Genomic DNA, 19,379 nt, shown 5'->3' with positions numbered 1-19,379 from the left:
TCACTTTGGTATCTCCAAGGCCCACACTTGAGGCTTCACCTTGAAGTACTGGTTGAATCGGATCACCGCGTACCTGCCAGGAGAGAGGGAGCTGGGCGTGAGGCTGGGCGTGAGGCGCAAGCCGGGTGCCCCATGGGGGTCCTCATGGGGACTCAGGCACCAGGGGGCACCGTGTGGCCCATCCTCATCTGAGCAGGTCAATTCCAGCCCAGGCCCAGGCTGATTTTTTTATTTTGACTACAGTTTTTCTTTTTGGACGGCACAAGCCTGTCCCAAGGATGTTGGCTTTGGACTTTTTACAGTTCAATGGTGCTGCGTGCATCTCGGCAACATCCGGGACTTGTTCCCTTTGCCAACAAAACTGTCCCCATTAATCAGTAACTGTTCCCGTCCTTCCCTTCCCCTCCCCTCTCTTCCCCTCTCCCAGCCCTTCCTTTCTCTCCCCTCCGTCCCCCTCCTCTCCCTTCTTTCCCCTCCACTCCCCACCCCAGCCCCTCCACTCCCTTTCTCACCCTCCCCTCCCCTCCCCCAGCCCTTCCTCTCTCCCTCTCCCCCTCTCCCTTTCCTCCCCTCCCCTCCCCCCAGGTCCTGCTCTCCCTCCTCCCCCCTCCCTCTATTCCCACCCACTGCTTCTCCCCAGCCCCTGGCAGCCACTATTCTGTTTCCGTGAATCTAACTATTTTAGTCATTGAAGTGGAATCACACAGTACTTGTTTCTAAGTCTGGCTTATTTCACTCAGCATAATGTCCTCAAGGTTCATCCATGTCATAGCAAGTGACATGATTTTCTTCCTTTTTAAGACTGAGTAACATCCCGTGACGTGTACAGCATGTAGCCGTCCACCTGCTACTGGGCCCTCGTGCTGCCTCCACCCTCGGCCAGCGTGAGTGCCACTGGGAAGTGGGTGCGCACGCAGAGACCCTGCTTCCAATCCCTCTACCCAGCTGAGCTGGCAGGACCACACGCTGGTTGTATTTCTAACACTGAGGAAGCACAGGGCTGTCTCCCGAGTGGCCACGTGGGTTCCCGCTCCCCCAGCGGCGCATCCCACTGCCCATCTCTCCACAGCCTGACCTCCTACACTTGTTAGTTTTTGCTTTTCTGGAGCAGCCACATCTCAATGTGCTCTCCACCTGCATTAGTGATTCCTGTTTAGCTGGTGGTGGCCAGGGAGGAGAAGGGCCAGGGGGTTGCCCCAGAGTGGAGCCTCTTGCAACCTTGGGGCCCGGGGGGCCCCTGAGGGGTTGTGCCTCACGCCCCCACAGTCACACTGGTCACCAGAGTGGCCTCAGTGAAGCACTTCTACTCTGTGGAACTGTGTCCCCTCTGCAACAGGATGAGGCCGGACTAGTGATCCTTCGGACTGGCTTTCAGAAGCCCTACTCCCCCAGCTCTGGTAGGGGGCAGCAGAGCAGGGCCAGTGGAGTAGGTGGCAGGATGGTCTGGAGGTGAGTCCCCAGGAGGAGGGCGGGGAGGGCATGAGGACAACTTTCACGCTGGTGCTTCCCTGGGTGCCCTGGAGCAGCCACCCCACTGGACATGGTCAGCTGGACAGGGAAGGGTCAGCAGGCAGAGGAATGGACTCTGGATGTTCTATTTGGGCTGCCCTTTGCTCCCATGCCTTAGGCTCTCTGCCATCCCAGGCCCAGCCCCAGCCTGTCCCCTGCACTCACCTGAGGAAATCAAAGTCGATGGTGGAGAACTGGCTCTGGATGAGGGCCCAGAGGGCCCAGAAGAAGTGAGATGCCTGGAACAGACCAGAGAGTCAGTGTGATGGTTCCTCCCAGGCCCCTGGACCCTACATAGCTGGAAGGAAACAGTCACTCTGGAAGATTTGGAGCCGGGACACTGGCGACACAGGTAGAGGAAGTTCCAGAGTGAAGTTCCAGTGTACAGCATGGGGGCTCCACTCTCTCCAGAAAAGACAAGCAGAGTAGGTTCTTCCTGCCCTGGGGCCAGCAGGATGGTGCTTCTAGAACTTTCAGCTTGTTGCCCAGGCCAAGCAGGACCTGAACACTCCTGGTATCTCCCCTACAGAGAGGAATCTTCCGGGTCCTGCTATCTAGGACCCAATATGGGTCCCCAAGTCAGAGGTAGGCTGAACCCTTCAGCAGCACCCTGGCCAAATGGTCACAGGAAAACAGTTAAACGCTTGATCAACTTGCCGTCAGATCCGACAAACTGACCCCTACCCCCACCCCTTTCCCTCTCTTCTCTCAGAGGTGGTTTGGGTTGGAAAAGGAGTCGATGTGGGAACAAGGCCCAGGTCTGGTTACTGACCAAGCGTTCAACTGTTTTCCGTATAGCCTGAGATGCCCACAGGGTCCAGGTCACCCCAGGTTCAAGAAGCCAGGTGTTCAGGTTGCTGCTGCCCCTGAATCAAGGGTAGACACCACTCCAGTCCCAGCCGGGGTCCCCAACATCCTGCGCACAATGGGGTAGACTACTGTATCTCTCTTCACTCCCTTCCCTCTTCAGGACTAGCAAGGATGAATGGTCACTAAAAATTTTAGCAAGAGGAGGAGTTCAGAGGAAGAACGTGATAATCACTTTCATGCCAATGAAGAAAATAGATTCACAGATAAGTAAAGATTTTATTTAGCTCTACTTTGTCTTCTTGCTGGATACATGGTTGACATAACTAGTTGGCACGCCCCTGGGCACACACCAGTGGAGAGCTGGCATGAGCCACTGCCTTGGCTAAGTGGCACACAGACTGAGAAGTGGCCACACAGTGATTTGAGCAGGAAGTGATTTGGCTGGTGGGAGAGGCTCCCAGAGTCTGAGTCAGTGGAGGTAGACTAACTCCGGGGGGGCTCACAAGGAGGGTTAGAGCTGCCATTCTCTATCTCCACAGACTAAGAAACCATCAAGGGATTTGCTTAACTGCAGTATGACGAGCTAAGGTTAGACACTGTCAAAATGGGGGGCTGGGGTCCTACTTGGAAGTGATTCTGTAGAAAGAGGAGAACCAGACTTGATGGGGATAGAGAGCAGGGGAAAGGACACCTTGATATTAAGGGGGTGCCAAAGATGGCTCTTCCCAGACCTCACCTCTAGGGTAGAGCATAAGATGGGGTCCCCATGACTTCAGACCTGAGGCTGGGGTAGAGGGCTCTGCTTTCCCTTCCACCGCAAGGCTGAGAGGGCAGGAGCTGGGGATGGCGAGAGTCCCTCCTGGGGCTCCCCAACCCCAGTCACAAGCACTCACCAGGGCAAACTTGTTGACTTGCACGTAGAGCCGCTCCACCTCCCTGGGGGTCACGGCTGCCCCCTTCTGGGCCTGCAGGTAATAGCGCAGCCACTGCAGCTGTGTCTCGCGCTCTGGGTACCGGCTGTAGTCCACCTCGTTCACACCTGGGCGGGGACATGCACACGCTGCTAGGAGACCTACCTGGGAGTCTCCTCCAGATCAGTGGGTGTTTCCGCACCCCTCAAACCCTCCATCTCCTTGGCCCTGCAGGGCTGCGCCCAAGGAGGCAGACCTGGGATGGCAGCCAGGCGTATGTGTCCACCAAACTCACCTCACATGCGGAGGGGTGAATCCCCACCCAGTCAGGGGCTCTGCTTTCAGGAGGTGGGAGGAAAGCACAGAGGGGCAGAATGGTCCAAGGAGGAGGCACAGTCCCGGGAGTAACGGGGACCCCATAAGGCATACCCCCAGCTCGAGTCCCATATGAACCCATGGCTCTCAGCCAGAGCACTGAATCTGGCATCAATGGTCTTAGGTCTGATCTAACCACTCAGCTCACCCCAGACAGGCCCTTCCTGCTCACTGGCCTAAATCTCCATTTATGAAACAAGGACCAGGACTTGAGTGTTCTCAGACACAGCTTCCTTGAACTGACAACTTAATGACCTCACCCGGAGAGCTTGCCAGGTAACCCTGGCCCTTCCCGCCAGGCTCAGAAGCCCCAGACAAGACAGCCTCCTTCCTTCTAGCCGCCCCTCCTTGGTCCACAAGCTGCCAGCCCCAGCCACATCCTGGGCACAGTGGCAGAGATCTTGGCTTCCCAGCTGGTACGGAAGACAGCGGTTAAAGACAGGACCAGGATGGGCCACCTCCCCTGTGTCTTCTTTCCTTCCTCTCCTTCCCAAGCTTCCTTATATCCCTAGGGAAACATACTCAGTCTCCTGTGGGCCCAGAAGAACAGCTGGAGAAGGATCTCTTGGTGCAGCTGTAGAATCTAAGTCCCCTTGTCCAATCCACGGCCAGTGGGGGAGGGCTTAGGGCTGGAACCCCCCCACCCTGGCTCCCAGTACCAGTCTCCCTGCCAGAGACCCCTGGAGGCCCCTCTCCCAAGCTCCCAATCACCTGTCCTGCCTGTCTCCTCCCCCCATGGCAGATTCTTCCCTTTCACTGTCATCTTGGGGGTAGGACACGGTGTGCCGTGTGGAGACTCCAGCTGACCTCTGCTCTGTGCCGCCAGTGGGTGAGAAGAACTTCAGATAGTTCTCTGGAAGGGCCAGTGGGCCTAGAATGCCCAGTGCCTGGACAGTGACAGTCTGTGCTCCCTGATGTACCCCACAGCTTGGCTGCTCTGCCCAACTGAAGCCCCATCACCCCTGGGCCCCCAGGGAATCATCCGCTGATTACCCAGGGTTCCAGAAGGGTCACAACTGGCCTGGATTGAGCCATGGAGTGGCTTGCCTCTCCTAAGCCCCAAGGGCTGCCATGCTGAGCACTCCCAGCCAGTCTCAGGCTGTCCCTGCAGCCCCAGTGTCCACTTCCATCCAAGTTGTCTCTATAGTCCTATTTACTATTTAACAATTAAACCCCCAGGCTGGAAAAACCTGCCCTGCTTCCTTTACACAAATGACTCTATTGTATGTTCCATGCATTTATAGAACAATCACTGTCCTAGGAAACACTCCCACCTCAACCTGGGCCACTCTGACTCCCTGTCCCCACAGCAAAAGCTTCCCTGCTGAATATCAGCAGCAAATGCCAACATAATTCTTAGGAAGAGCCATTCCTATGTGTATGTGTACATGGGTGTATGTGTCTTTATCAATTCCTAAGTAGCTACCATTATTATCTCCACTTCATGGAGGCACAGAGAAGGAAATTATACCTGCCTGAGGGTTGCTAGTAAGCAACAAAACCAGGATTTGAACTTGGGATGGTCTAGTTGCATAGTACCCATCTTTAAATAGTTCTACCTAAGTTATTCTCATTGGGTCACCAGGAACATCATTACTTGCAGCTTGTTTTGCCCCTGGTGTGCAGGCAGGCCCCTTATTGGCAATTGTGCATCAGGTTGGCACAAAGGAGCTTGGACAAGGAGACACGTGGGCGCTGAGCCTGCCCTGTGCTGTGTGGGCCCAGGGGAACGCAACTTTCTTGAACTCTATGCCAAGTTGTATCCCATATTCTCCAGGATCCTACAGACAGTGTGTTTTCCTAATTGTTCCAAACGGCCATGTAAACTGGCAGCGCCCTGCTCTGTACATGGGCCCCGCCTCCACCAGACAGGGAGTCTCTAAAGACAAAATGTGCTCCTCCACCTTTGAACTATGATATTTCAGAGGCCAGGGGCTGCCAAACATCCACCCTACAAGCACAGACCTACTTATCCTCCCACCGCACCTGGTCCTCCATCAGAAGGAAGGTGTCTCGGACACAGGCCCCTCTCACCTGCAAACTCATTGAAGTGGTTGCCAATGTCAAAAGCCTGGTAGTTGTAGCCAGCATACTCGTAGTCAATGAACCGTACGTGACCTACAAGGCAGGGAGAGGCAATGAGGGTTAGCACAGCAGAGCAGGACATGGGGCCTGGCCAAGCTGCCCCAGACCCCAGAAAGGTACCCCCTGACTCTTGCTGGCCTCAGCAGCAACCCAGCCTCCTGAGTGGCAATCTTCCAAGTGTCCATTTGTCCATCTGTCCTTCTCCCAACTCCAGCTGTCCCTCTCACACAGAGTGCCTCAGGCTCTCCTCCCATCCAAAGACCTCAGTGTGACTGGGGATCAGAAAGGCAGCCAAGTGCTCTCTGGGAGAGCAGCTCTCCTCAGGAGCACCAGGAACTTCTCTCTCTGTGAAGGTCTGGGGCAGCCAATGCATCCTCAGAAGCCTAGAACATCATAGGGGCCCTGTCTCTGGGACCCTAAGGTTGGAGACCTCCACAGACCTCGATTTTGAACTCATTCTTAGCACAGGTTTTTTTCTAAGCAGAATTTTTTGCTTCTTCCTCCCCTTCTCTCCAACACATTCACTTAAGATCTAAACCAAGTACTTGTCCAAGAGCCCATCAAGGCACAGAAGCCCAGGGCAGCGGCTTGATCGGCCTGGGCTGTGGCCACTGGGCCGAGGCTGTACCTTTGGTGCTGTCGTAGATGATGTTCTTGCAGAGCAGGTCGTTGTGACAAAACACCACAGGGGAGTCCAACTGGGACAGGTGCTCCTTCAGCCAGGCCAGCTCCTGCTCCAACACCTCCACCTTAGGGACGTCTGCAGAAAGGCTGAAGGCAGGGAGAGAGGGGCCATTGGGGGGCACTGAGAGCTGGCTGGCAGGTGCTGGGCCTCCAGAGCTCTGAGCTCCAGCCTCACAGCTGCAGAGGGGCCTTGGGGAAAGGCTGGCTCTCAGACCCCTGCTTGGCAGCATCTGGAAAGTACACCAGGAACCTGTCCTCCCGGCTTCCTGCGGTTACTCTAAGAGGCCGATTAAACACAAAAAGAGAAGCATCTCACAAAACAAAAAGGCTCTGGGGCCTCTGGCACAGCGGTTGAGCGCTGGGTTGCGAAGCTGCCCCGCGGCCTCCGAGGCGCCAGTTCAATCCCCGGCTGCTCCCCGGCCACCAGAAGAGGGTCCCACATGGCGCGCAGACCTCTCCTGCCGCCCGCTGCTCCCCTCAGCAGTTGCTTCGGTCCTTCTGCCTGTTCTGTTCCCCGCTCTGGCTCTGGTGAATTCTCTCCCCCTCCCGCGCTTCTGACTGTACCCAGTACTTGAATGAATGAATGAATGAATAAATAAATAAATAAATCTTTTTTAAAAAAAAAAAAAGGCTCTGAAAAGCACACCCCTGCTACTTTGTGAAAAAGACAGAAGGTAAAGGAGGCACAGGGCATGGACAGGGGAAGTGAGGGTGCGTGTCCACATCAGTGATGAGGTCAGACTGAGAAGATATGGCTGCGGGGGAGAGAGGCAAGACCTGCTCCCAGGAGAGGTGGGTGCCTGAAATGGAGACTCCCTGCATCCCTGCAAGCACTTGGCTGGGGGACCTGGGAGTGCCCGAGGGAGGGGCTGGAGCAGTGGCTCCCTAGGGGCACAGGTAAGTGGTCGTGTGCCCCCCTCATGCTCCAGCAGCTAGTGTCACAGGCGGAAAGGCCCAGACGTCTAACTTCTCTTGGCGCACATAGACCACTCAGGCCCCCATGAGGGAGCCAACAAATTGTTTCCTGGGCTCGACTCTACGAGTGTTTCTTTGCCCTGGAAACTGCCAGGCCAGGCTTGGGCAACTGGAGGGCACAGGACCAGAGACTCAAAGAGGCTTCCCCTTCTCCTGTCTCGTTCCACCCCATGGCAGTCACAGGCATTCCTGCTGAGAGAAATGTGTGTTGAGGAATGAATGAATGAGTCAACCAGTGATGTTATCAGAGACCACAGGGAAGTTGCTAGAAGTGCACTATACAAGATTCTCTGAACTTTGGTCCCCAGGAGCACACAGGCCTGTGTGCAACGAAAAGCCAAATAGTTAGCACAGCCTTCAAAACCCTAGAACCACCAATGGGTGAAGGGGAGTGGCTGGGGCTTTATTTTCACTCATGCGTCTCCTGTTTGCTTTCTTGTCCAAGGCAGCGGGAGTACATGCTAGAGGAGGAAAACAAGCTCTGACTGTTCTCACCTTCCTTCTGGTGGCCTGTCGCCCCCTCGCCCAGCACAAGGCCAGAACACCAGGACGAGTACTCAGCACTCAGGCAGCCCCGTGCTCCCCCTAGGAAAGGATGAGCAGCCGGCAATGCCCAGGCTTTGCGGTCAAAGCCATAGAGGAGCTCATTTTATCTCGCCCATCCCATGGGGAAACTGAGGCGCAAGGAAGGGGAGATTCCGTCAGCCTCCAGATGACTCGTCACAGCTGGATTTGCCCCTTCCTCCCCTAAGGAAAGCAGTCCTCCCCCGCTTGTCCAGGGCCTGAGATGAAGCCGGGCCTCCTAACTCCAAGACCTCCGTGCCCTAGGCCCAGAGGTCTATTTCGAGGGTGGTCAGGGTCTCCCCTCCTCCCAATGGAGTTTGCCTCAGTGATGGGTCTGCATAAAAGGCATTTCATCTGGGCTTCCTTAAGAGGCTACCGTTTCCTTCTAGATTCTTTTTTTCTTTTCAGACTCAGACCCTCCACAGATAAGAATTAGGAGCTTCCTTTGATGTGCCCTGGTCTCAGTTTGAAAAACACGTGGATGACATTCAAGATGCCTGCAGCCTGGGCCCTGACCTCTGAGTGACCTCCACCCCAAGGCTGTGGGAACAATCCAGGCCTCTATCTCCGAGGCAGCTCCCTCGAGGCCTGCTCCCCTCCCTTGCGCACTCGAGACACCGCCAGCTTTGCCACCTTCAGCCCACGCGGCTGGACTCTGGTAGTGGGGTTCAAGGCTGTGGGGCTGGCAGAAGAGTAATCACCCCATCACAAACTCCCACCCCCAGGCTGAACTGCTCCTCTCCCTCCTCTCTCCAAGGCAGCAGGACAGGATAAAGGGAATGGTAGCTCCTCCAAGAAGTCTGGGGGTTCTTCCTGATAAACACTGCCACCTGGCAACTGTTCACCTGGCGCTCAGGATTCAGGAGGGGGAGGGGGGTATAAAATCCTCTCTGCCCTGTTGGACTTTCTAAGTGTTGGAGCACACTGTCTCATCGCCTTGACTTCCTACCGATCAACATGTCCCAGTCTCCTCTCGATGCCCACAAAGCAGTGAGGAACCTCATTTTCTCCCAGCCACCCCAGACATCTCCATGCCCACGAGAACACTAAGGCCACCAAATCTATTTTCACCAGGTCTATGACTCATCCCCGATTCCACCCACAAAGCTACTCTAAGGCAACATTCCTCAAAATGTGGTTCCTGGATCCCCCACCTCAGTCACCTGGAGAACCTGTCAAAATGCAGTCTCCGGGGTTGTGACTCACACCCAAGACCATTCACCTGGGGTAGGCCAGGAATCTGCACTCAGAAGTACCCCAGGGAGTCTCATACTGAGTCAGAGTCTTACCCACTCAGCAATAAGAGTACCCCAGCTGGGCCTCCCTGGTGGCACACAGGGTTAAGATGAAACCTATGAAGCTGTCCGCAGCCACTGCAGCATGAATTCGATCCCCAGCCAGGGAGCTGACCCACATGGCGCAGCAGACCTCTCCTGTCTCACCTGCTGCTCCCCTAAGTAGTGTACTTCAGTCAATCTGCTGCCTGTTCTGTTCCCCACTCTGTCTCTGGTGAATCCTCTTGCACCTCTGGCCTGTACCCCAGTTCTTATGTGCATGGATAAATAAATCTTTTTTTTAAAAAAAAAGAGTACCCCAGCTGGCCTCTCTACCATGAGCGCCTACCCCTTTCTTCAATGTCCAGCCAAGCTGTTGTTTCACAATGCTGGAAAGACTTCTTCCTCTTCTTTATAACTGAACCATTTTTTTTTTTATTGAGTTGACATTAGTTTCCAACACTGTAGAGGTACAGGTTCACACCTCTTCACATGTATGTCATGACTTCACACCCACCGCCAAGCACCCATAACCCTCTACCACAGTGTGTCTGGAAAGCTTTCCTCGACCCACAGTCCTGACCCGAGTCCTTGGCTCAAACGCTCTCAGAACAACTTCCACTGCCTGCTACACCACATCCTCGCTCCATAACCTGGGAGTTAAGGACTTCACAATCTACTTCTAACTTACACCTGCAGCTCCATCTCCCAGGTCATCCCAGCTCCTCCTGGAGATCCGCCCCAGCTACTCACATCCATTTGTCACCTGGTTCCCCACCCCACCCCCACCCCTGCTCCTAGCAGAGTAAATGCCATACCCGCCTCCTTTTGTCAGACATGCCAGAGGGCCCCCAGGATCTTCGAGGGCAGAGCAAATGCCACTTTAGTGTTTTTTATTGTTTTAAATCCCAATCAATGTTTGTGAACTGAAGAATTGGTGAAATCAGGATTATGAGGCAACAACTGGAGCTCAAATATTTTATCTCATCCAAGTGATTGCTCAGCACTGCCCTACTTTGGGGCAGGTGAGGTGGTTTCCGGCTTGTCTCCACCCCCTAGAGTCTCAAAGAAGTTAAGCAACTCCATTTGCCAAGGTCAAAAGTGTAACAAGAGCAAAGAGAGTTGGTCAGCGTGCCTCCAGGGACCATTCCTGGACCAACAAGGTCACCCCAAGGTGACACAGTGACAGTACAATGGCAGCTGCAGTCACAAAGGTCAAGCCTGAGCATCCCAGCTGGACTCTACTGCTGGGGTAGCCACGGGTCAGCAATGACCTTGGGCAAGTCCCATTCCCTTTCTGTTTCCATCTGTCAAATGAAAGCAGAGGGCTCAACAGTCAGAGGGTCCTGTTGGCTCAGACACCACAGCATCCTGCTTGTATGTGCTGTTCTGGTCCTCAGGGAGAGGGCAGTCCTTGTCCCTGAGATAACATTTGACATAGAAGGTTCGAATATGGGCCATCCTGGACAAACAGTCCCAGAGCAAAGCTTGATAATCATTAAGTGGGAGGGTCCAGATAAAACCATGCGTGTGTGTGTGTGTGTGTGTGTGTGTGTGTGTGTGTGTGACAGAGACAAGCAGAGGGGAGAGTTAATGATTGTCTTGTCACCTTAAAGGAGGGGAGGAGATACCTTCCCCCAAACCTCTCTAGGCGTCACTACCACTGGACATTTGGAACAGGGTAATGTCCAGTTCTAGCAGGGAATGATGGGAGACTCACTGTTGTCTTTTTGGGGGATGGGGGACAGAGGTAACACCACTTTCTCTACACCTCCATCCTTTTCTCAAAACCTGAAGACTAGGCCTCTCAGGTACTCGAGAGAGTACCAGTGAGAGAGTTTAAAGGGGGGGTTCAGGGAACCCTGTCTTACCTGGAAAAAGGTACTGTCAGGATGGGTGGAAAGAGCAGAAAGGAGACAGCAGCTGTCAGCCCGGAGAAGGTTGGGATCACGGTCCCCAGAGGCAAGTGGGGAGGAGAGGAGCCCAGGCAAGTAGAAGCAGTCCTGGCATCTCAACGGCTTGTTAGTCAATGAGCTGAGCCCTGACTGACTCTGAACTCAGCCCCACTCTGTGCTCCAGGCAGGCGCCCCTCAGGACTCAACCGCTCAGGTAGAAACGAGGCACTGCACTGGGAACAGAAGCCCCGCCCTGCCTTGTTCTGTGACACTGGCAAAGTGTAGTCTCAGCTGTAGGGTCATGTAAGTAAAATGGGCCTGACCTTAGTCCCCTTCACCAGGGACCCAAGGAGAAACCAGCATGAATGTATAAAACAGGACCTAATTCCTGAGGTTTAGTGAATTCCCCCAACTCTACTTAGAGACAGAGGCCTAGCAATCAGGACTGCACCCCTAAACCTTGTGGGGATGAGGGGGATGAGCCAAAAGAACAGGGAGGGGAGATCATATTAAATGCAGCCTTGGACCCTCCCAGTCTCCGTACCTGGGGTTGACCTCGTTCTTCACAAGGGTGAAGTAATTGTGCATCTTGTGCCAGAGGGTGGGCTTGGGCAGGCTGCCGTTGGCATGGATGGTGTGAATCTTTGCCATTTCTAAGGCGATTAACCTAGAGCAGAAATCAGGCGGAGCAGAGTGTCAGTGCGGGGTCCTCCCAGCGGGGGCCTGGATGGAGACTGTTACTACTCTGGTGGGGATCTCATTCCCACAGAAGGCAGGTCTTGGCAGAAGGCGACCTTTCCAGAACTGGGGCCAGGGCTGCTTCAGACTGTGGATCCCACTCCACCCAAGGTCATGTACCCACAGCAATCTCTGCAGCAGAGGGGTCACTTGGGGATGGAGGCCGTGCCCCCCTCCCCTTTGGACTCTGACCCTTGCTCTCAGGGGGAGGGTGAACACAGGGCACCAAGGGAGCAGGGGGTGGTGATGCCAGGCAGGGAAGAAATGCCTGCCTCTTATCAGCCTGGCCAAGGTGGGGAGGGAAGCAGGCTGGCCCAGGGCAGCCCCTTCCTCTGGGGCAGGGAGTTGATGCTTGAGGCTTGGTGCCAAGGACGCAAAACAAACCAGCGTTCTATTTTCAAGTTCTCCTGTGGACATTATCCAAGGTCCTGGGAGAGAAGGAGGGGGCGGTGGGTAGAGGAGAAAGCCCGGCTGGGGAAGGTTGCTGGGAGCGGGTGGGGGTGGTGGAGGACTAACTGGTCAGAGAGGGAGGGCCTTGATAAGGACCCCATCAGCTGAGGTCCTGTGTCCCAGCCGGGCTCCCCCAGTCCTCTGCCAGCTCTCCCTTCTGGAGCCCCACCCCCCTCCCTGCTGCCAAGCCTCCAACATTCAAGCTTCCTTTGCCTCTGCCTGTTGCTCGAATAATAATCACTGGGAAAGACAACAAAGGCATTGGCTGTTTGAAACCTTGTTACCGAGCTGTTCCAGGGACAGCCCCCTCCCCTTGCCAGGTCCTGGGAAGGGGCAGCCATACCCCATCAGGATAAGAGGGCAGACCAGGGGTTCCTCCGGAAGCCCCAAGGCTCCCACCTCCTGGAGGGGGAGGGGGAGGGGGCGGGGCAGCAAGCAAGTGGGTGAGAGAGGAAGCTGTGCTTTCAGAGACCAGAGGCCCTGAGGCCTAGGGAGCCAGCCAGGGTTTGGGCAGGGCAGGGACACAGACCTGAGACCCAGGCCTTCCCTTCCCAAAGGAAGATTCCGAATAGAGCATGAACAGAGCGGTTCCTTGAATATCAATAGGGCTGTTGTCTGGAATAGCAATGAAAGTAACCTCAACACTCAGCAGTTTTAAGCTGCAAAGACTCAGCAGGCAGCAATTGAGAGGTGGGGTTCAGGGGAACATGGGGAGGTGGCTCCCTGAGGCCTTCTCTCTGCCTTTCCCTCAGAGAGCTGGTCTTCCCTCAGAAGGATAATCATCTATCAAGGATGGGTTACCTCCTATACCTACCCTAATTTCTGGCTCTTCCCCAAATGGAAAGTTCTTCTTATTAAGGACCCTACATCCATCTGCAATCTCGAGACAATGGTAATTGTTTTCCAGAGGGAATGAGTGACAGCCTCAGATTCCTGGAGGTGGCCGGGCCTGGGAGTGGCGAGGATCTGCCAGTAGTTGAGTTGATTTGCCCAGGACTGAGGGGGATCTGGGAGGACAACAGTAGGAGGAACCAGCACAGGGCCCCCTTCATCCCTTTCCCCACTCTGGCCTCACATCTCCAGCTAGAGCCTAGGAGGACCCTTAGCTACAACACACAACTCAACATGAGCATCCGCCAGCCAGAGTCCATGCTAAAGAGCCCTGGCCAGGGCCTGAGGCTCTTGGGTTTCCATCTAAGTCCAGAGGCTGTGCCAGGTGCCCTTACCTCGGGGTTCAACTAGATAGCAGATGAGGGAGCAAGGAAACTTCCTAGTCTACTCCCTAGAAGGGTTTTAAGTCTCCCCGAGGTGTTTGGAAGATCCCTTCCCCTTGGGACAGAACAGATCCAAGGGCTCCAGGCAGATGCCCGCCTAACCTGGCGTCAGGAGTAAACCTCAGCCTGCCTGGGGCGTCCCTATAGTGTGGGTTCCCTGCGGTGGGAGTGGATGGGGGAGGAAGGAGGATTCTCTCCTCTCAGCATGGTCAGAGGAGAAAGTACACTGGGGGCTTTTCTTTGCTTCTCCCCATCCCAGATCCTACAGCAGCCCCAAGATCCCATAGCAGCACCCCCAGGGCTTGAAGGCTAAGTCTGGTGTCTATCTAGGTCCTCCATATCCAAGCATTTAATGGAAGGGGCTCCCAGAGGGCCATGGGCTGCGAGCCTTGGAAGGAAGCCCACCATGTCAGGGAACCCGGAAGGAGCTAAGACTGGGGGAGGGACAGGTCTCTTGGTGCTGGTGCACCCATGTCCACCCGGATGGGATGTCCTCCTGGCATACCTGAGCTCCTGGCAGTGGGAGGGGAGGGAAGGAAACACTGAGTGCTTTAGGAGTTTGGCTCCTATTTAATTTCCAAGACTCAAGAGATGTTTCCAGATCAGGCTTGGGGTGGGGCAAAGGGTTGAGGCATGGGTCAGGGGCAGGAAGCAGACCTCTGCTGCAGCTGGGGAACCAGATGTCGATGTTCACCGAAACACATGTTAATGTCCCCCAAGAACTCGTCCTTCTGGCAGACCCCACTGAAAATCATAGAACGCTGTAGTCCTTCAGAGCAATGCACACATGCCCACACATGCACGCTTTTCACACAATGACAGAGTCTGCCAATCTTAGGACTCGTGTTCATGCAGTCCACTCCACCCTTAAGAAGCTGGCCAAGGACTTCAAAGCTGAGAGCCTGAGGAATTAGGGAGATGAGCAGTCCTAGGGAGACCCCTCTCACCTGAAGAGCCGGGGCTCCCGGATGTGCTCAGGCCCCAGGGCCATGCCCCGCATGTACTCATAGCATAGACCGTTCTGGAAGGTGCAGTAGAGTTTGGGGGCACAGCCATGTGCTCGCAGCAGCTGGAAGTTCCTGACCTCGTTCTCACGATCCACCAGCAGCTCTGTCCGCTCTCCATACACCCGGACCAGCACGCAGTCCTGCATGTCCTCGTCCACGTAGCAAGCCACCAGCTTGTTGGTGATGCCATCAGTGAAGCGCTGGTATAAGGAGAGGACAGTGGCAGGGTGTACAGGGCAAGTCTCTACTCTGGCCCCAGGGCTCCCCAGGTCAACACAAATGGCTTATTTGGAGGCTAAGTATGACCACACAGAACTAATTGCCTCTTAGCCCTGAGGGCTCAGCCTTGTCCACAATGGTTGGGGTAGTCTAGAGAGTTCCAGGGGAAAATGGCAGCTTGGGCTCAGCCCAGGCACCCTCACTTTTCCTGGTCTGCCTCTAGTGAACAGGATTTGGCAAGCAGGAGTTTCCACACTACTTGGTGGGTAGAAGCCCCCTCCTCCCTGGCCCTGAAAAGGGAGCCTCCAAGGGCCAGACTGTGGTAGGAAGGACTGGAGTTTGCCCAGGAACCACTGCCTCTCACTGCCTGCCAGGCAGAAGGCTCTTTGTCCTCTCACCCCATCCAGTGGCAGAAGTACAGGAGGGCACGAGGTTGGCACCCACCCCAGGGCTTTAGCGGTCACAGCTCTTAGAGCCTCTGGGTGGCACACCAGAAAAGAGTAACTGGGCTGGGACAGCAGACTCCTGGGTTAGGTGGCAAGGAGGCATGAACCACTGGGCACAGTGTGAGAGCTGGAAGGGGACTTAGAGGACACCTGAGCCAACTCTACATGGGGAAACTGAGGCAGAGGGACTGGCCGACAGTGTGTCATGTCAGTGCTGGAATTAACCAGGGGCGCAGGGATCCCTTGAGAGTCTTACACCAAACTGGTACTTTCATTTTGAAAATGCTACCCACCACCCTTCCACCAGCAGGGTATGTTAGTCTCCACATCTGCACTGAACCTGGCCTTCCCCACAGGAAGGCCCATCAGCATGGAGCCCCTACCACTTCAGTACAAGCTGCAGGCACCATTCTCCACAGGCAGCTCCCAGAGGGGCAAGGTAGGTGGGCAGGTGAAGCCTCTTTGCAGAGGATGCAGGTCAGCTGAGGGTCCTCAGGGGAGGCTCTACCCACACCTGTGTCCCTGAGAGTGTGTCCAGTGTTTGTATGTGTGTGTGGGGGTGCCCAGCCTGAGGCTGCAGGGAGGGTGAGGGCTTCCCCCCAGCGAGGGGGGTCGGGGCCAGCCGGCTTTCCACAGGGTGGCTCCAGGGAAGGCTCAGAGCCTGGAGCTGGTCCCCACCATGGGTGGCAGCAACGTGTAAGTGTGGGGGCTTCCTGAAAAGTTCCTGCCTCCTCAGGTCTCAGGGCCGGCTGGATAGGCGCTTCTGGGCATCGAGGGGCACCAGCACGCAGCGATAGGGTGTGGGACACGCGCGGGGTGGGGGCAGGCAGGTGGACCTTCGGTGTGCACCAGCGCCCCAAGAGAAGGGGGGCTATGGGGGGTCAAGGGAGGTGGGAACCCAGCTTGGCTCAGGGGCCAAAACAGAAGGTGAAACACACACACAAGCCATCATTCCAACCCTCTCCTGCTCAGCAGCCGCGCACCCCCGGGACCGACACCCGGAAGGATGCACCGACAGACGTCCACGCATCCCCGTTCCAGCCCCGGCAGGGCCCTCTCCCGGGCCCCGCGCCCGCTCGGCTACCTTGGTCCGAACTTGCTCGGGCTGCCAATGCGGCCGCAGCTCCTGGATGAGGCGCAGGGCGCCCGGGAGGATGTCGTCCTGGTCCACGGATACGCCGAAGCACGGGACGGCGGCGGCCCTCGGGGGGCCTGGCGGTTCCCGGCAGCCCGCACTGGCCACCGCCTTCTCCTCCATGCCCCATGAGCACTGCGGGCACGGCGCCTGGGTCCTCAGGTAAAAGGGCGAGCACGGCAGAGGGGCCGAAGGGGGCACAGCCATTCCCAGCAGCCCCACCCCCTCGGAGCCGCCGCGCGAACGCTAGCCCCTGCGGGGGGGCCCGGCGCGGGAGTGGGAGTGGCAGAGGAGGGGCCAGGGGAAGTCCATGACTCAGGAGCCCGCTGCCCGCTGCAATCGCCGCCTCGCAGCCCCGCGCCCGAAGCCGACCCGGGAACGCCGGGGCCGGCCGCGATTGTGACATCACGGGCGGCGGGCGCGGGGCGGGACCGTGGGAACGCCCCCTGCCCGCCCCGCCCCCGCCCCCGCCCCCGCCCCGGCCCGCGGGCCGCCCCGGAGCGCCGCCTGCGACCGCCCGCAGCTGCGGCCCCGCTACCTGGAGCGCGGGGCGGGGGTGACGCCCCCGGGGAGGCCGTGACGCCGGGGGCGGAGCCGCGCGCGGCCCCGCCCCTACCGGGGCCCTGGCCCGGGGCCCTGGCCTGGCGGCCCGGCGTGAGCTTTCGTGCTGTCGAGGTAGCCAGGTGCCCCCTCCCTCCCGCCAGGGCTGGGACCGCTCTTTTTGGGCACCTAGGGCCGGGCTCCCACTGGGCCCCGCCTCCTGGAGACTGGAGATTCTGCTGTTTCCAAGAGGGCAGCCTGGGTTCCTCCACTTGGCATAGCTCCCTGCCCCCCTCCCTGGTGCCTGGACTTTTAGAAAAGACTGCGGTGCGGGAGCAGCCTCTGCTGTATGACCAAGGCCCTTGCCTGCTGGGAGCACCCTCAAGCCAATCCCTCTCCCCCCACCACACACACACACACTCTGGTGTGATGCTTGTTGGAGTAGATGTGCCTGTGTGACCTCACTGTACCCAGTGAGTGGGTGCTAGAGCTCTCATTGTCCCAGAAGGACCCCTTTTCTGTTACCTGGAGTTGTCCCTTTGGCCTACTCAGGAACCTGGCATTCTGCTGCTGCCTGTCATTGTTGCTGTCCAGAATCTACTTTGCCCCACCAGGCTTCTGCCCTGATGAAAAACTCCTCTAGCTGTGTTGTCCGGTGCAGTAGCCCTGGCCACATGTGATTGTCCAGCACTTGGAATATGCCTAGTGCAGTATTTTAATTTTTTTAAAGATGTATTTATTTATGCATACAAGAACTGGGGTACAGCCCAGAGGTAGGGGGAGGTGAGGATTCATCAGAGACAGAGTGGGGAACAGAACAGGTAGACTGACAAATACACTGCTGAGGGGAGCAGTGGACAAAAGAGATCTGCTGTGCCATGTGGGTAGCTCCCTGGCCAGCCAGAGATCGAACTCGTGCTGCATAAGCTGCGGATAGCTTCACAGTGCTGTGCTGAACCCCTTGCACCACCAGGGAGACCCTGCAGTACTTTAATTTCAATGTAAATAACCACATAGTGACTATTATATTGACAGTGAAGGAGATATGGGGGACCTGTCTTCTCAAGGTCATAGAACCAACCCCAAGATATCAACTGGAAAGGACACTGACCCCAGCGCTTCTGTTTTGTGTTGAAGAAATAAAGCCAGGCAGGCAACAAACTCAGAGAATCGGGGAGAACTAGGCAGGGAGTGCAGGTTCCTGTGTAAAGCCTCATGGTCTTTTTTTTTTTTTTAATTAAGTCTTTACCTTTTTTTTTTAAACGATTTATTTATTTATACAAGCACTGGGGTACAGGCCAGAGGTGCAGGAGGGTGAGAGAATTCACCAGAGACAGAGCAGGGAGCAGAACAGGCAGAAGGACCAAAATACACTGCTGAGGGGAACAGCGGGCGAGGCAGAAGAGGTAGGTCTGCCGCGTCATGTGAGAATCTCCCTGGGCGGCTGGGAATCGAACCAGCACTGCAGAGGCTGTGGACAGCTTCACAGCGCTGTCTGTGCTCAACCCGCTGTGCCACCGCGAAGGCCCAGCCTCATGGTCTTTACGTTGCACAGGGACACTGCCAGACAGCTCCTGCCCACAAGATTGCTGCCCTGGGGGAGTCCCAAGAGGCTGCAGTTCTAAAGGCATGGGAACCCTCACCCTTTTTGGTCAACAGAGGAGCAGGCAGCTAGCATCAATAGGGATAGTGTCAGTGAGTTTGGGTGGATCCCCCAAGGCACACATCCCCCAAAGACTGTCCAAAAAGCAGATAGAATGAGTGGGAGATGTCAGGTATCTGTGGGCTTGTGCATTTGGCCCATACCAGGTGTGTGCAACTCTCTACCTGAGAAGGTAAACCTTTATGAGGAAAGGTGGGAAGACCGTGGAACCTCAGAACAACTGGGTCCCAGTCTTGATTTTTCACTCACCCAGCCATTTTGGGAAAATGCCTTCATTCTCTGAGTCTCAGTTTCCCCAGAATATCAATTGGACCCCAGGTGGTGTCATGTTTAGGAGGTGATGCCTTAGGCTGTGCGTGTATAAAGGGCTAGGTGGGATGGGTAGGGGCTGCCCAGTTCAACAGTGCAGTCTGAGCTTCCACGGCGTACTGTGGCTTAGCCTGGCCCTTCAGGGGCTTGGGGGGGTACAGGGCTGTCTCTTTGCAAACTTCCCACCAAGGTTGTGTAAACAACTCCCCCACCCCCAACCCTGTCACTACCCCTGCACGCAGGAACCTGTGCCTGCCGGTGAGCGTGGAATATGTCATTCAGTGTCACGTTCCTGTCTGTACATGAACACACAGCAGGTCCCTGTTTCAAACCCGAGTGAAGGCAGGCCTGATAGACATGTGAACATACAGTCTTTATTCTCTTTGTCCTCAAAGCAGGGAAGAACTGGTGCTGGGCACAAGGCAAGTGCTAGGGAGAAGCTCCACTCCGTGAGGGCACACACACGGCCCTATGGGCCCACCGAGTCCTCTGGCCCTGCGCAAGGGCTGAGCAGAC

At 56.1% G+C, this 19,379-nt stretch overlaps 1 protein-coding gene across 3 annotated transcripts; it reads right to left on the bottom strand.

Moving 5' to 3' along the window:
• Window positions 1-16,558, bottom strand: ETNK2 (ethanolamine kinase 2; the record flags this gene model as incomplete). Of its 3 annotated transcripts, XM_084244924.1 has the most annotated exons (8): window positions 1-73; window positions 1,675-1,748; window positions 3,213-3,358; window positions 5,640-5,723; window positions 6,319-6,461; window positions 11,627-11,749; window positions 14,492-14,751; window positions 16,301-16,558. In XM_084244924.1, the coding sequence occupies 8 exons, from the start codon at window positions 16,556-16,558 to the stop codon at window positions 1-3; spliced, it is 1,161 nt and encodes a 386-aa protein (XP_084101050.1). The 3 variants fall into 3 exon arrangements, with proteins under 3 accessions (XP_084101050.1, XP_084101051.1, XP_084101052.1); XM_084244925.1 differs by lacking the exon at window positions 5,640-5,723; XM_084244926.1 differs by lacking the exon at window positions 11,627-11,749.
• Window positions 16,559-19,379: the final 2,821 nt, after the last annotated feature.

The sequence above is a fragment of the Talpa europaea genome (assembly GCF_964194135.1).
Source record: "Talpa europaea genome assembly, chromosome: 10".
Classification (NCBI taxonomy): Eukaryota; Metazoa; Chordata; class Mammalia; order Eulipotyphla; family Talpidae; genus Talpa; species Talpa europaea.
This window is presented reverse-complemented; position numbering and strand designations above follow the sequence as displayed.